The 15,801-nt window shown below is 39.8% G+C and overlaps 2 protein-coding genes across 2 annotated transcripts; one reads left to right on the top strand and one right to left on the bottom strand.

Moving 5' to 3' along the window:
• The first annotated feature begins 7,890 nt into the window (after window positions 1–7,890).
• LOC133728351 (mitogen-activated protein kinase 19-like) lies at window positions 7,891–12,680 on the top strand. The gene is made up of 10 exons (XM_062155768.1): window positions 7,891–8,317; window positions 8,979–9,387; window positions 9,622–9,749; window positions 9,897–9,956; window positions 10,479–10,628; window positions 10,787–10,942; window positions 11,101–11,312; window positions 11,403–11,504; window positions 11,648–11,808; window positions 12,121–12,680. Exons 1-10 carry the CDS (start codon window positions 8,294–8,296, stop codon window positions 12,546–12,548), a joined length of 1,830 nt encoding a protein of 609 aa, XP_062011752.1. The 5' UTR covers window positions 7,891–8,293; the 3' UTR covers window positions 12,549–12,680.
• An 899-nt stretch (window positions 12,681–13,579) lies between these two features.
• On the bottom strand, window positions 13,580–15,566 carry LOC133732227 (phenylacetaldehyde oxime monooxygenase CYP71AN24-like). Its single transcript, XM_062159728.1, has 2 exons — window positions 14,541–15,566; window positions 13,580–14,381 (listed from the first exon to the last, which is right to left on the bottom strand). The coding sequence occupies exons 1-2, from the start codon at window positions 15,471–15,473 to the stop codon at window positions 13,764–13,766; spliced, it is 1,551 nt and encodes a 516-aa protein (XP_062015712.1). The 5' UTR covers window positions 15,474–15,566; the 3' UTR covers window positions 13,580–13,763.
• Window positions 15,567–15,801: the final 235 nt, after the last annotated feature.

The raw sequence follows: 15,801 nt of genomic DNA, 5'->3' as shown, positions 1-15,801 counted from the left end.
GCGCCACCCCAAGAACCGGCCGGAAACCTACAGAACCGACCACTAGAAGCTCCATACAACCCACAGCAAATATTCCACCGGTTCACCAACTTCCGGAAATCCAATTTCCACCAAATTTTGTCACCAAACACTTCGCAATCTGAAGATTCAGGAACCGGAAGAAAAAATACAAAAATCGGTCTATAAGTTACTGAACCGGCCGCCAAACTTTGTGTCAGAAAACCGGCAGAAAAAAAAAGAAAAGGAAAAAGAAAAAAAAAGAGGGAGGCAGCCCAAGCCCAACTCGAGAAGCCCAGAAGCCCACAGTCAACTCGGCCCACTGACCAACAGCCTCTGCCACGTAAGCAGCCACGTAAACAATCGGGACCCACTGCCAAGTCAGCACCAGGGACCCACTGCCACGACAGCTCGGTCAGCTCCTGGTCAACGCCGGTCAGCAGTCAACGCCGATCAATAGTCAACGACTGCTAGCAACTTTTCCGGAAACTTTCCGGCCATTTTTCCTGTCAAATTTTTCGGCGACCTATTTCGAGGTATTTTTTTTTCTAAAAGTTCCCTTTTTTTAGAGTTTTTAAATTCAATTTCGCTTCTTTTTCGGGGACTTGCAACCTCTCTTCTTCTACCCCCCTTTCTTCATCATAGGGGAGACCAAATTAAGCCGAACTGTGGGGGTTCGTGCTCACTCCAAGCTTAGAGCTTGTTGAGATCTCCAAACTTAGAGTTTGTAGAGAATTTATGATTGACCACTTACATCATTGTTTCGATCTAATCCAACCCCTCTTGGAATCGAATTTCTTGGAAGCGACTAAGCTAGGAAATTCCTAATTTCTTAGAAGCGACTACGCTCAGAAATTTTATTTGTTTTCGTGGTAGCCCTTTACACTCCGAAACTAACCCTAATTTCTTGTTCTCTTTCAGGATGAGTAACCTGAACAAATTAGACTTTTCTCCATTGGGAACAGCTGGCTCTGGATATCACAGGTGGGTTCGTGATGTCCGCCAGCATCTCAGGGCCGATGGAATCCTGGATACAATTCTCGTGCCTAGCAAGGACGTGCTAACTGTTGAGCAAGCTCAAGCTTTGGAAGCAAATAGAGCAGCCTTAGAGGCAAATAAGGCGAAAGCCATCATCCTAATGACTCGTCATATGGTTGATTCGCTCCAGTACGAGTGTATGAATGAAGAAGACCCCAGAAGGCTGTGGGTCTCACTCGAAGAGAGATTTGGCAACGTCCGTGACTCCCTGCTTCCTGACCTAGAAGTGAGATGACATAGCCTCCACTTCTGTGATTTCAAGTCAGTTCTTGACTACAACTCGGAAACATTTCGCATTAAATCCTTAATGAAATTCTGTGGCAAAGAGATCACAAATGCGATATTGATTGAGAAGACTCTCTCTACCTTCCTCGTCTCTGCATTGATGGTTGCTAAGAACTATCGAATCGATGTTACCGCAGGACGGATCACAAGGTTTCATGAGCTTATTGGAGCTATGAATGTCACTGAAAAGCATGACAACATTCTTGTGAAGAACTATAATTCAAGATCCATGGAAACAGAGCATATTCCAGAATCCAATTGTAGTCGCGCCCCTAAGAGGGCGCCAAGAGCAAAACCCTAACCTTAGGGATACTTCTGGACGTTCTGGTCCATATAATCGCTCTACTTGGGAAGGTAACCGCCAAAATAGGCGAACACGGAACCGAAGAGGTCAACGTGGAAAGAGAGAGGGAGGCAACGCCTCTGGCCATGTTGGTGGCGCCACCAACACTAAGAGCCATCTAAATGACGCTTTCAAAGCGCCTCAATCAATGGAGTCTGAGCAAAGAGATGTATGTTCTCGATGTGGAGTATCTGGTCATTGGGCACACATTTGTAGAGCTCGTGAAGAAATTGTCACCGCCTACAAAGCATATTGTGAAGCAAGAGAAGCTCACGATGTGGAACAAGATGATCTAGAGTGAAGGGTTGAAGACTACAAATCTGGCTGGGATCAATAGATCGCCAATTCTGTTTAAGTCTTTATTTTTCCAAGAGATGTAATAGGCAATTGCTATATACTTTGTAGTAAATGCCAATGGTTTAGTCTTTCTTCAAAGTAGGCTCACCCAAAGTAAGTGTGATGTCTAGGAAGGTTATGAGATTAGTGGTACTTAAGCGAGCCTTGCTCCACCGACATCTCTCTACTCACCTGGTCACATTTATTTTAGAATTACCGAAAGAAGTTAGACGACTACCATTGTTTTGAATTAACTAGCATTTTGAATTAGATTTTCTTTGGTCAAAGAGACAATGATGTAGCTCTGTTGGCTTATGAATAAAATTTCGAGTTCTTTTCATTATGACTCCATTTTGATTCTGAGCATATGACTTTGTGACTACGATGGCTGGGCCATCAGTATTAATTCAAGGACATGGAATAGCTCAAGTTCCCCTTGCCAAATGGCACTTTGATTATTGTCACAAAAATCCTCTACGCTCCTAGGGCAAATCGCACCTATGAATAACCAACGGATTCCATGCGAAAACGCATGTAGAGAGCGGAAATGAGTTCCTTTGCAATACCTCTAATGATTGCGAACAAATGTGCATCTTAGAGAAGTTTATGTGTCTCTCTAGTGGACTCTATGTCACTATCCGAGCTATTAAATCCAATAAATATATGAGAGAAGATCTCTTGGATTTAGACACATATTGGCTTTGTCACTACAGGATAGATCATTTTAGTCATGATATGATGGTCCGTCTACTAAAGATTTCACACGGACATCAATTCTCTCGAGCGAAATGAAGCATGAATCAAAGGTTGATTCCTGGACTAAGTGTGACCGCCGCTGCTGCCTCTGGCGCCACCGCAGTCCACTACCAACCTAGGGCTGGCACATTCCCTATCCATAAACGCCATGGATGGTGTCCATCATGGTGATGGTGCCCTAGGTGATGCTGCAATCACCAACTTGCTTCAAATAGCATTTCAAATAGCGTTTCAAACACTCAGGCCCAACCACAATCCTCATTGGTTGCTTATAAAACCTCTCGCTCGTTTACAAAGCCCGTTCCTTAGGGAAATTAGGACTGAGACAGTGATATGCAAAGGAGATAAACATACTCATTCTGTTCTTACATAAAGTCTGTGGGGATTCTGTGGACTGATTCAACCAACTTGCGGACATTTAAATATCTCATGATGTTGGTTGACACGCAAACACGTTGGTCACGTGTTGTGCCATTGTTCACCTATAAATGCTGCGTATAATACACTCCTAGCACATATCATATGACAACGGGCTCACTCCCCGAATCATCCTATTCAGTCAAATGGACTTGCCAATGCTAGAGAGTTTACATCGAAGACTTTCGATGGTTATTGCATTGGGACTGATGTTGGACATCATATTCTTATTAACACACCCAAATGGTCTCGCGGAAATGACTACGATGGTAGTCAGGACATTGGTAATGCGCACCAATCTCCTTATATCCGCTTGGGGTGATGCAATATCGCATGCAGCTATGCTAATTCGTCTACGACCCACTGCCACTCAATCTACCTCTGCGTTACAGCTAGTGACTGGGTACAAATATCGTACTTACGCATATTTGAGTGTGCCATTTATGTGCCAATTGCGCCACCACAGCGCTCTATGATGGGTCCTTACAGACAAATAGGTAACTCAGTTGGATTTGAGACTCCAACAATCGTCCCCCACTTAATGCCCTTGCAGGCGATCTCCTTACCGTTAGATTTGCGAGTTGTCACTTTGATGAGACAGTCTTCCCGTCGTTAGGGGGAGATAAGAACACAGATGTTCAGCAGGAACGACATGAATTGTCGTGGTCTGTCCCCACTATGTCTCATCTCGATCCCTACTAAAGTGACTAGATCACACATCTGCTGCAAAGTCAAAAGGAAGTACGTCCCTACGAGAGGACGTAGTGCCACCCTACATGGAGGTAGGCATGGCGCCAACGCCAAAGAGAGTGGCACTCTGGCGTTATAGGCCATGACCCCAGCTAGGATGCGTGGGAGGCCCGTGAGTTCGAAGGATACTTTGACACATTCCAATCCTTTGATCATCAAGACTCAAAATCCGTCTCATGAGAATCTTCCGGGTTATGGTTATCGTTGGGGGACGCCTTGACGTCAGAACCTATTCCTGAAAATATAGAGCTCTATGAAAATTACACTAGTGTACATGAGACGTGAGATAGAAACTCCATCATAATTGATGATGTAGTTGCGCATTTCATTGTGCATGAGTTTGTTGAGTCTGATGATATCGAACCACGCTCCGTTGATGAATGAATGCCAACGTAGAGAAATTTGGCCTAAATGGAAAGATGCGATCCAGGTTAAGTTGGATTCTCTAACGAAGAGGAAGGTTTTTGAACCAGTGATACCAACACCTCCTAACATAAAACCTATTGACTAATGGGTCTTCGTTAGAAAGCGTGATGAGAAAAAGATATGGCAATCTCGCCTTATAGCGCAAGGCTTCTCACAAAACGCCCTGGAACCGACTACGATGAGACAGATTCTCTCGTAATGGATGTCATTGCACTCCATTACCCTGTCAGTTTGGTAGTTTTCGAATAACTGATCATGCAGCTTACAAATGTGGTCAACACGTATCTCTATGGGGATCTAGATACGAAATATACATGAAGGTTCATGGTGGACTTCATTTACCCAAGTCAAGTGGCTCTAGACCTCAGAGTGCGTTTGCAATAAGGTTGAAACGCTCACTAAAGTCACTACTTGATTAGGAAGGGATATGCCCGCGAGTTTCCATAACAAGTTTCGGATTCTATCGCGGTTCATGTTGGACATGATCTTCATTAGAAGCCCTTAAAGAGTTAAGAGAAACCGCTGAACACTTGAAATATGATTTTGAGATGAAGGATTATGGGAGAACACGATTATGTCTCGGTTTGGAACTTGAGTATCGTGTTGATAGATGCTTAGACATTTTGACAAAGTCAAGCCTTCAAGCACCCCCATGATCATTCGTAGTCTTGATCCTGAAAATGATCATCTTCGTTCGAAGGATGATGACGAAGATGCGCTAGGGGAAGAAATGCCCTAGTTAAGTACAATAGGCGCATTATTGTACTTAGCTCAATGCACAAGACTGGACATCTCGATCATTTGGTTAGCTAAGGTATAGCTCTGCGCCAACGCGACGTCATTGGATTGGTGTAAAAGATATCTTTCGATACTAGATGTACGACTGATATAGGCTTGTTCTATCCCTATAGAAAGATGATGGATTCGGACCCATCACACACCAGGAATGCCGCCAACACTGGCCTGCGTCCACTATCCCCATCCCAAAACAACATGTGTTTTGGAAGGTTTTGCTGATATTGGGTATCTTTCTGACCCACACAATGGTCATTCCCAAACTGGTTAAGTGTTCACCATGGGTAAAGACAGTGATATCTTGGAGGTCTACAGAAATAGACCTTAGTCGCTATATCTTCGAACAATGCAGAGATTATTGTGGTTCGTGAATGTATATGGATTGGATCCATAATTACGCATGTTCGAAAAGTTGTGGTTTGAAGTCTACCACAGATGAGCCTACACAAATGAAGCAAAACTACATCAAAAGAGACAACACCAAGGACAATCAGCAACAACAGACTCTCCTCAAGATCAAAGTGAACTAGGTTCAATCTGAGGACAGTGTGGCAGACTTTCTTACTAAGTCATTGCCTAAATTCCACATTCGAGAAACATGTTGGTATCATCATTTGCGGAAGTTATCCGAACTCCCATGACCATAGTCGTCAGGGGGAGATGCAGACATCATGGGGAGATGTCTACATGTATGGTCTCGAAACGTGAAGGGTGTGTTGTGCTCTTTTTCCCCTTCGACCGAGGTTATTTTTGTCCCACTGAGTTTTTGTTACTCGGCAATGTTTTTAGCGAGGCAACGAGGGAAACACCTCGTTTGGGCAACACAAAGGGGAGTGTTCAAGTAAAACCCTAATTTTTGTTTGGCCCCCAAACTCTAGGTTACTTGACCTAGTGGTAATAGGGTAATTAGAAGAATCTAGAGATTATATTTCCTTGTATGATTCAGACTCTATGCATTGTAATCCTCTATATAAAAAGGCCCCTATTATCAATGAGAATACACAGCGATTTCCTCTCAATTTCAGTTTCTCTATAACATTATCCAAATTGAAGAGAATTTAGCCATTAGACTTCCATATTCCTCGTTTAAACTTTAAACCTTATTGATGAATTGTATTTGTCTATAAATTAAATGACAAACAATCTCTAACCGGACTAAGTTTTTACAAGGATAATTTTTTAAGCAAAACTTAAACATTGAGCGCTTCTGATAATTGAGTTATATTGTTAATTGGTAATGAAGATCTATTGAAGAAGATTGACGTGAGACGAACTTTGTTGCAGATGTTTTTGCTGATTTGGGTCATGACACTGACATAGCTAGCTGAAATCATGGCCTCCCTCTTTTTGTCCTACATGCTCAAAAGTAAGCTTCGAAAAATGGACCAATATATGTATCAGCTGCACCGTCAAATTTCTTCTGTTGGTTGGAAAATGGTCAACTAATTGTAGTGGGCAATTTGGCAACTTGCACACAAGCTAATCTAATTAAAATTGTATTTCTCAAATTGAGTTCATCTTTGGCAACCCACCTCAATCATCATCACCCTATCCTTTACTTTTTACGTAACCGACTATATATAAAGTAATAATGACTACCAAGAATTGAATATGTCACTTAATAACGCAGTCATAAAATCTTGTAATTCCTGCCTCTAACAAGTTTTCACTTTTCATAACAAGAACAAGAATGAGAAGCTCTCGAGTCTTGTCATCACAATGTCGACCTATAATACGTAATACAGAGTTACTGAACATTGTTTTTTGTTGTCAAATTATTAAACATTAAAAAAAAAAAAAAACCCCTTAGCTCACCCAATTCTTACATATGTCAGTGAGAATTAAACTTCTGATCTTTACAGTGTTGGAATTATAATTTACCAACATGTCACAGCTCACCGGCTCAAATTATTAAACATTGCTTACATGCTTACATGTTATAACATTCTAGGGATAAGAAATTAGATGTATTTGGTATCGGGTTAGTAGAAACTTGGATTCTCAATCACATCCTGTAATATTTTTTTTATCACATTATATGTAGTAGCTACTTGTACTTTATTACAATAATGATGGCAAAGTATAATGTTAAAAGCAACAAATTATATTGAAGCCTTATAAGAGGTCAAGTGAGTAAATACGGAGGTCTCAATATAAAAAGCCTTACGCAATTATTTGATTTATCATAAATAAGTATGCTTTTGACTTGTATATGCTCCAACTAATTTACAAAAGGGATCACCTTGCTTGAAGATATTTAGAAAAATTGTGATGTCAGCTAAGATTGCACGAAGAAAAACTCAACGTATGTAATAGGATTTCTCTAAAGGTTTTATTTTATCACAGAAGAGACTTCTCAATTTTGTTAGGTGACATTTAATAGCTAAATACTCTGTATTGATAAATAATTATCCATTAATTATTTAAGAGAACACTCTTTGTGAAGTTCACGACATCCATCTTCATTTATAATTTTATACATAGTCATACTTTTTTCAATTAGCTATTAATTTGGCGTTATTCTTATCCTTATTTAGAAAGAGAAGATCATGGTAAGAAAGGAAAAAAAATCCAAAAATTACTTAATAAATGAAAATTTCACCAAAAGAGGCATATGTTTCATCTCAGCACTTACACATACGACCGCCGTACATAATATTAAGACAAAAAAAGTAATATTTGGATAATAAAATATTAAAATAAAATATAAATATCCGCTTAACGAAAACGAAACGATCACATTTTAAAATAAAAGAAGAAGACGACGACGACGACGACCAACTCTCTCTCTCTCTCTCTCATTTTCTTCGATCCGACCACCCCAACCGGTCTCTCTCTTTCCCGAAGAGATCGTTGGGTTTTCAAATTTCGAAAAAAACAATCCTAGGGTTTGACTTTTTCAAAATTGGCAGCCCTTCAATTTCAATTTTGCCTCTTTTGAATTTGGGGATTGCTGGGGGGATCTGGGAAATTGGGCTGCGGATTTGGATTTGAGAGAGGAGGTTTGGATTAGGGTTTCAAGGTCTCCCCTGAGCGAATGTGGGTAGTTTAGTATTCTTCTTCTTCTTCTAAAGCTTTGATCTTTATACGTCGTCGTCTTCTCTTGAGCTTGGGTTTTGTTTAATTTCTCATAACAAGAAGAAGAAGAAGATGCATACCAATCACCCAAAGAAGGTCTCTTTCTCTCTCTCTTTCTCTTTGTGTTTTGAATTTCTTGGCGTTTTTGAATTGGGGGGTTGTTAAAGAATTTGGGTATTTTGAACATTTCATTGTGTAACATTCTCGTTGTCCTCCATATTTGTAAGGTCTTTGTTTTCTGGGGTGGCATTCCTTTTGGGTGTGTTTCCATTTTCGGTCTTCTCGTTGTTCTGTTTTGAATGTTTGATGCGGCAATGTGTGCATCTTTTTCTTTCCATATGAAAAGAAAAAGAAGTGTTTTGATGCTCCACCAGAGCATGTTGTTTGTCTGTGTCGCTTTTATTCTAGCACCCGATTCCATTCTCCTCTTTGCAATAATTTTCTCGAGAGCTATTTGATTTTATGGTTTTGAAAGTGGATGTCTTGATAATGCATCATGGACTGAGATAAGCATATTAAACCATGCACCTGTGGAAAGAGGGCTTGTTAGAAAACGAATTGGTGCTTTCTGGTCAGTCGTTAGATTTGGTTCATAAAAATTGCTTTGTAGACAGTGTTCTATAGGACTTATAATGTTAAGAAGTTGCAACTGGTTTGGTTTTTACAATGTCTAACAAGATCGCCACATGCTTAGCCAAAAAAAGAACAAAGATCTCAACATGCATGAATTTTGATGTACTCCTTGCTATTTTTTCAGGACCTGAAGGAGATGGAATTTTTCACCGAGTATGGGGATGCTAATAGATACAAGATTCTGGAAGTCATAGGGAAGGGAAGTTATGGGGTGGTTTGTGCGGCTATTGACACACATACTGGGGAGAAAGTTGCCATAAAGAAAATTCATGATATATTTGAGCACATCTCTGATGCGATTAGGATTTTGCGAGAAGTTAAGTTGCTTAGGCTTTTAAGACATCCTGATATTGTTGAAATTAAGCGCATCATGTTACCACCTTCAAAGAGGGAGTTCAAAGATATTTATGTTGTTTTTGAGCTGATGGAGTCAGACCTTCACCAAGTTATCAAGGCTAATGATGACTTGACCCGCGAACATCATCAGTTCTTTCTTTACCAGATGTTACGTGCATTGAAATATATGCATACAGGTGACTGTCTCGTTTTCTTTATTTGGGCCTTTCCTTAAATTGTTCAATTTCATAAATTATGAGTGGAACTACAAAATTGGTCAATCATTGTGTATTTTTTTTTTCATCAAAAGAGTGGTGAAAGCCCAATATATAATTTTCGCGATTTCTTTACTTAAGCAAAGGGAATGGGGTGGGGTGATATTCAGGAGTATTTTACGAACTATGACCTGATTCGAAGATGTTTGGTTGCAGCAAATGTGTATCATCGAGATCTTAAGCCAAAAAACATATTGGCCAATGCAAATTGCAAGCTTAAAGTTTGTGATTTTGGACTAGCAAGAGTTGCCTTTAATGATACCCCAACTACAATATTTTGGACAGTAAGTAGTTTTATTTGAAATTTGAATTTGTCTACAGAATTTTGTATTTTGCTAAAAAAGAAAGAAAAAGGTCCAAACAGTCACTTGTCTAATTGTGGCAAATTACTTGATTATGTAATCTCTGGTTTACTTTTGATACACTTGCAGGATTATGTTGCTACACGATGGTACAGAGCTCCGGAACTATGTGGATCATTCTTTTCCAAGGTATGGCTTACTACCATCGTTGAATTTTGTTCATATCAAATGGCAATGTAATAAGATCACTATGTTTTCGTTGGACTTTAATTTTGGTTAGAGCATGATGTAGTATGGTTTTCTGTTAATCATTCTGTCGGTTAAGACAGTTTCATATAGCATGCCCTATGCACACTTATCTTCTATCTTTAAAAATGAGTCTACTCTCAAAGAAGAAGGAGCAAATTTAATAAGAAACTTAGAGGCCAAATAGGCAAATACAGACTGGCGAAACACTTGGCTTGACATAGTCAAGAAGATTATGCATTTATTTCTCTCTGGAATGCCTTCTAAGTGCTTTATAGTAAGCAGTAATGCTAGATTATAATAATTCTTGTTCAGGGAGGACTATTGAATTCTCCTGGAAGTTGAAATATCTGTCATTCAGGTAATTGTGTCAGGTTATATCCGTTTCTCTGGAGTGGTTTAAGTGCTTTGTCAACTTTTGATTCTGCTGCGAGGGTCTGATTTTAGTTTGCATCTTTTGTGCAGTATACACCGGCCATTGATATATGGAGTATTGGCTGCATATTTGCAGAGGTTTTGACAGGGAAGCCATTGTTTCCCGGTAAAAGTGTTGTTCATCAATTAGATTTGATTACCGACCTCCTTGGAACGCCTACACTAGAGACCATCTCTGGAGTATGAGCCATACTCTCTCTCTCTCTCTCTCTCTCTCTCCACACACGTGTGTGTGTGTTTATTGTATATATTTCACACATTACATCTGTACTATGCTTTATTGTTGTTAGTTTTTTTATTTATTTATTTGATGTTATGAGTATTTTTTATGCATTCAGGTTCGAAATGAGAAGGCAAGGAAATACTTGACAGAGATGCGGAAAAAGCATCCTGTGTCATTTACACAAAAATTTCCCAAGGCAGATCCTTTAGCACTCCGCCTATTGCAAAGGCTACTGGCCTTTGACCCAAAGGATCGACCGACTGCAGAGGAGGTCTGTGATTTCTCTGATTGATTGTTGTCAGAAAATGCGTATTTCCTCGCGATGCATCTAGCAACACTATCAAGTAGATTTGTAGAGCCTTCTTCTTTGCTTTGCTAATACAGTTGGACTGAAACCTTTTATTTATTTATATATTTTATATTTTATAGGCATTGGCGGATCCGTACTTCAAGGGTCTGGCTAGAGTCGAGAGAGAGCTTTCTTGTCAGCCTATTTCAAAGCTGGAATTTGAATTTGAAAGGCGAAGAGTGATTAAGGAGGACATTAGGGAACTAATTTACCGGGAAATACTCGAATACCATCCACAACTACTTAAGGATTACATGAACGGAACTGAAGGCACAAGCTTTTTGTATCCAAGGTTAAAATTGCATCTTACTAATTTTATCACTATATTGTTTCAAATAGATTTTTCTGTTTCCATTTGATAATCTATATTTATCAATTGCAGTGCTATAGGTCAATTCAGAAAGCAGTTTGCTTATCTCGAGGAACATGGTGGTAAAAGTGGACCGGTCATTCCTCCAGAGAGGAAGCATGTCTCCCTTCCACGGTAGGGGTATTTGCAAGCTTATATCAATTTTGTTCAATATTGTAACATTCTGCTGCCATGGAGAGAAAAATTGTATCTACAAGGTTTCCGTTGCTTTACAATATTCTTTTGGATGCATTACCAACAGTAATCCATGTTTGCAGATCTACTGTTCACTCAAGTACAATACCCCCTATTGCACAACCAAATTTGCTCTCGTATGAGAACCGGCAGACAGAAGAGGCTTCTAACTGTCTTAAAGTAACAGACACTATTAATGGGAATCCATCAAAGGCCTCACGTCCTCCACCAAGGGTGCCAGCAGGTACTCTACTGCATTTTTTCTCTTTTTAGCATAACTATGCAGATGCAATGAAGTCTCAATTATATCTAGTTACTTATGGCACTTCAAACTAGAATTGACCGAGTTTATATTTTTCTACATCTCTCCTAGTTGCTCTGATGTAGAATATGCTTCATAATAACCTTAAGATGCATGATCTGGACTCAAGTTTCAGAGGAACAGATGACATTACTAAGGGTTTAGTTTGATTTACTAGTCTTGTTCCGGCAGAATGTTTTGTTTTGTGTTGTTTTCTTTCTGTTGTATCAATGTTGATTACTTTGCCATACACAGCAAAACCTGGACGAGTTGTCGGACCGGTTCTTCCACATGAGAATGGCAGAAATGGCAAGGAAACCCACAATCCAAGGACGTTCTACAGAAACGCAGTTCTTCCTCAGCAGTCTATCTCTCCACACTGCTTCTTCAGAACTCATACTGCCGGTCAAGAAAAGTCCCTGTTGGAGATGAAGAGGGACGCAGCACATGCTAAACTGCAACCCCATCTTGAACAACGTAACTTGGTGTCAAAACCTATTCCGGGCATGGCCATCGATGTCAACACCAACCCATACCACCCGCCATCCACCAAGGTAGATCAACTAAATGCAATAGATACAAAGCTGCTGCATGCGCAGTCACAGTTTGGTCCTGTTGGTGCCGCAGCTGTAGCTGTAGCTGCTCACAGGAACACAGGAGCTGTTCACTATGGATTGTCTTAGGTGGGTTTAAGTGGGATTATTCAGTGTTAGAATTGAGGAGGGAGGAGTAATTGTATCATTAGCTATTTTTTCTTTCCAATTACCTTTGTAATTATAGTATTGGATATTAATAAAAAGTTCTAATTTTCAGAAGCCCTGGCAGATCCTATACACATCAGTGATATCACATCTATTATCTGCGTCCATATGTGCACTTGCGCCTGCATTAAATTATGCTGATGAGATGAAAATTGTTTATGGTGAATTGTTGTTAGTTTTAAGCATATGCACAATTTTTAAAATATGCAGTAGGTGCATTAGCTGCTTTTGCTTAACCCATTTACTTTGCCAACGAGGATTTTATCAATAGGCAGTATTTTATCAAGTATTTTGCATAACCCATTTAATCGGTCAAGTCCTTCATATGTGTGCGAAGTTTTATATACTGTCATGGTTATTTTTCGGTCACTATTTAAGAATCGAAAACTAATATCAAATTTAGATTCTTATTTAAATGTAGTTATGTAAGGTTATCAATAGATTGTCACACAAGTATTTTATCAATAGCAGTGGTGGCTGAAGATGACAACATTAGCTGCTTTAGCAGTGGTGCATTACAATTTTTAATTTCAAGAAAATCTGGGTAGTAGGTGCATTAGCTGCTTTTGCATAACCCATTTACTTTGCCAACACCATTTCCTAATTCTTGATCATGTTGACTTGTAAACACTTTGTTTGCTTCATTGTTGTGTTGAGAATATATATATCCCACATGGGAAAAATGGGACATTGCCTATGAGTTTATAAGGGTTTGGGCCACTCTATCCATTGTCAATTGGTTTTGGATGTGAATCCCAGATTATTTTATCATGGTATCAGAGCGGGTTACCTACGTGTGCATGCCTCACGGCCACACAAGCACACAAGTTCCACATCACCCAAAATTGTTCACGTGTATGGCTTGAAAATTCGCCACACTGCGGGGGCGTGTTGAGAATATATACATTCCATATGGGAAAAATGGGGGGCCTATGAGTTTAAAATAGGCAGTATTTTATCAATACAAACTATAGAAACAACTTGTGATTACTGATTACTGAAAACACAAACGAGGATTTACACAAGTATTGTGATTACAGCTGATTACTGAAAACACAGAATAAAAAGGTAGGACAATGAACTAGTAGATTAAGTCATTAAGAGCATATATAAAGCATAAGACCTATGAATGGAGGATCAAGGGGAGTACAATAATGGCACGACATGAAGAGGAGCTTTTTTATGGACAGTGAGACCGTAAACTTCAGTCATGTCCAAGGTCTCGGCCAATGCACTACCACTACTAGGCAATTTCCAATCAAACCAATAAAGAAGGTTTGCAAGCTCGTATTCAGCTGCAGCAACCGCAAAGGTCACTCCAGGACACCCCCTTCTCCCACCACCAAATGCGATGAACTGGAAGTCCTGGCCTCTGAAATCAACTGAGTTGCCCTCAAATCGTTCCGGAAGGAACTCCTCTGGTCTGTCCCAGAATTCAGGGTCCCTTTGGATTGCAAATGCATTCACAAACACTCTTGTTTTCGCAGGGATATAGTAACCTCCCAATTCCACACCTGCAATTGTTTCTCTAGGAATTAAAAGAGGAGCTGGAGGATGTAGTCTTAGAGCTTCTTTGATGACACATTTTAGGTAGTCCATTTGTTCGATATCACTCACATCCACCCTTGCCTTTTTTCCCACCACCCGTCTAACTTCTTCTTGGACTTTGGCCATTACATTTGGATTTCTCACCAGCTCTGCCATTAACCATTCCAACGCGGTTGAACTAGTATCACTTCCCCCAATGAGCATGTCCTATAAAAGATGCCAAATTTACCAAATGTGGAGAGAAAAAAAAAAAAAACTAACAATAAGAAAATGAACTCCCCTTATTACCTTAAGAAGAATAATTAATCCTAATAATAAAGATGACAATGAGTATATACAAAAATGTTGAGGGAAGGAGAGACAGACCACTAGGATGGCTTTCAGGTTGTCTCGAGTAAGCTCGAAGTCAAGGATGCTATCCTTTTGAAGCTGGAGGAGAATATCCACAAAGTCCTTGGAATCAACTTCTCCATTTGCTGTCTTATGCTTTTCAATTAACTGATCAAGGAATCCATCTACTTCGACAAAGGTTTTATTCAACCGCGCAGTTAGTCCTCTAAGACTGTCAATCCATCTCAAAGAAGGGAAGAAATCTCCGAAGCTGAAAACCATTAGTTGAGCCATCAACGTTCTTGACAACTCTCCAAACCAATTTCCATTTTCTTCTATAAAATTCTGTCCAAGAACGCACCTAGACACTATGTTGTTGGAGGCTTTTATCAGCATCTCACTTAGATTAATAGGAGACTGGCCGAGGCACGCTTTTCTTATCCTGTTTACCAACTCCCCAATTTCTTCTTCTCTTGCATACTGAAATTGTTGCACCCTTTTGAGGCTGAGAAGTTCAAGAACACAAAGTTTCCGAACTTGTCTCCAGTACTCCCCATAAGGAGCAAAGCCGATGTCGTGGCATCCATAGACTAATATGTTTGCAGCTGTAGTTTTGGGACGGCTGGAGAAAACAGTATCATGGGTCTTCATGACTTCCTTGGCCATTTCTGCTGATGAAACTACTAGTGTTGGAACTATGCCCAAGTGAAGTAGCATTAGAGGGCCATACTTCTTAGACAGATTGCCAAGAGAGCGGTGCGGGAGTGTGCCTAGCTGGTGGAGGTTTCCAATTAGTGGTAACCTTGTTGGAGATGGCGGTAACTTGAGTTTCGAACCTGATCCGGAAAATGAAAACAAAATGAATATGGAAAGCGAGAGGAGAGAAACCAAGAAAAGATTGAAGGGAGTGGTGATCCTTTGTAGCTCTTGCCCCAGTTGATTCAAACATGGTAATAGAGCCATTGCCATATCTTTTGGGCACCACTTGAAATCTGGATCCTTCTTAAAGAAGTTGTGTTGAGATTTATAGGTTGTAAATTCTTGTATGCATCGACGGTGTAAGTAACCCAATACTTATAAGATAACCTCAGCCCTTGATATTTATAGTTAACTTTTTTTTTTAATAATACAAAATTGCCAAAAATATATTCTGCTTAATTTCTCGATAGCCCAAAACTTATATGGATCGTCATGCTAGCTACATGATGACCATATTTCACAGTGCCATACACATTTTTCTCCCTTTGACCCCATAATTCACATTGCGTCGACATTGAGTTCAATTACTATTATATCA

This window comes from Rosa rugosa, chromosome 2 (assembly GCF_958449725.1).
Source record: "Rosa rugosa chromosome 2, drRosRugo1.1, whole genome shotgun sequence".
Taxonomy (NCBI): Eukaryota; Viridiplantae; Streptophyta; class Magnoliopsida; order Rosales; family Rosaceae; genus Rosa; species Rosa rugosa.
Note: the sequence above shows the minus strand (reverse complement) of the source record. Positions and strands in the feature narration are given on the sequence as shown.

What these genes read in the sequence shown, in the direction of transcription:
- LOC133728351 (XM_062155768.1), top strand. Translation starts at nt 8,294, where the DNA reads ATGCATACCAATCACCCAAAGAAG. An exon ending in ATACCAATCACCCAAAGAAG is followed by an intron (nt 8,318 to 8,978) that starts GTCTCTTTCTCT and finishes CTATTTTTTCAG; the next exon opens with GACCTGAAGGAGATGGAATT. An exon ending in GTGGATCATTCTTTTCCAAG is followed by an intron (nt 9,957 to 10,478) that starts GTATGGCTTACT and finishes TCTTTTGTGCAG; the next exon opens with TATACACCGGCCATTGATAT.
- LOC133732227 (XM_062159728.1), bottom strand. Translation starts at nt 15,473, where the DNA reads ATGGCAATGGCTCTATTACCATGTTTGAATCAACTGGGGCAAGAGCTA. An exon ending in ACCTGAAAGCCATCCTAGTG is followed by an intron (nt 14,382 to 14,540) that starts GTCTGTCTCTCC and finishes CATCTTTTATAG; the next exon opens with GACATGCTCATTGGGGGAAG.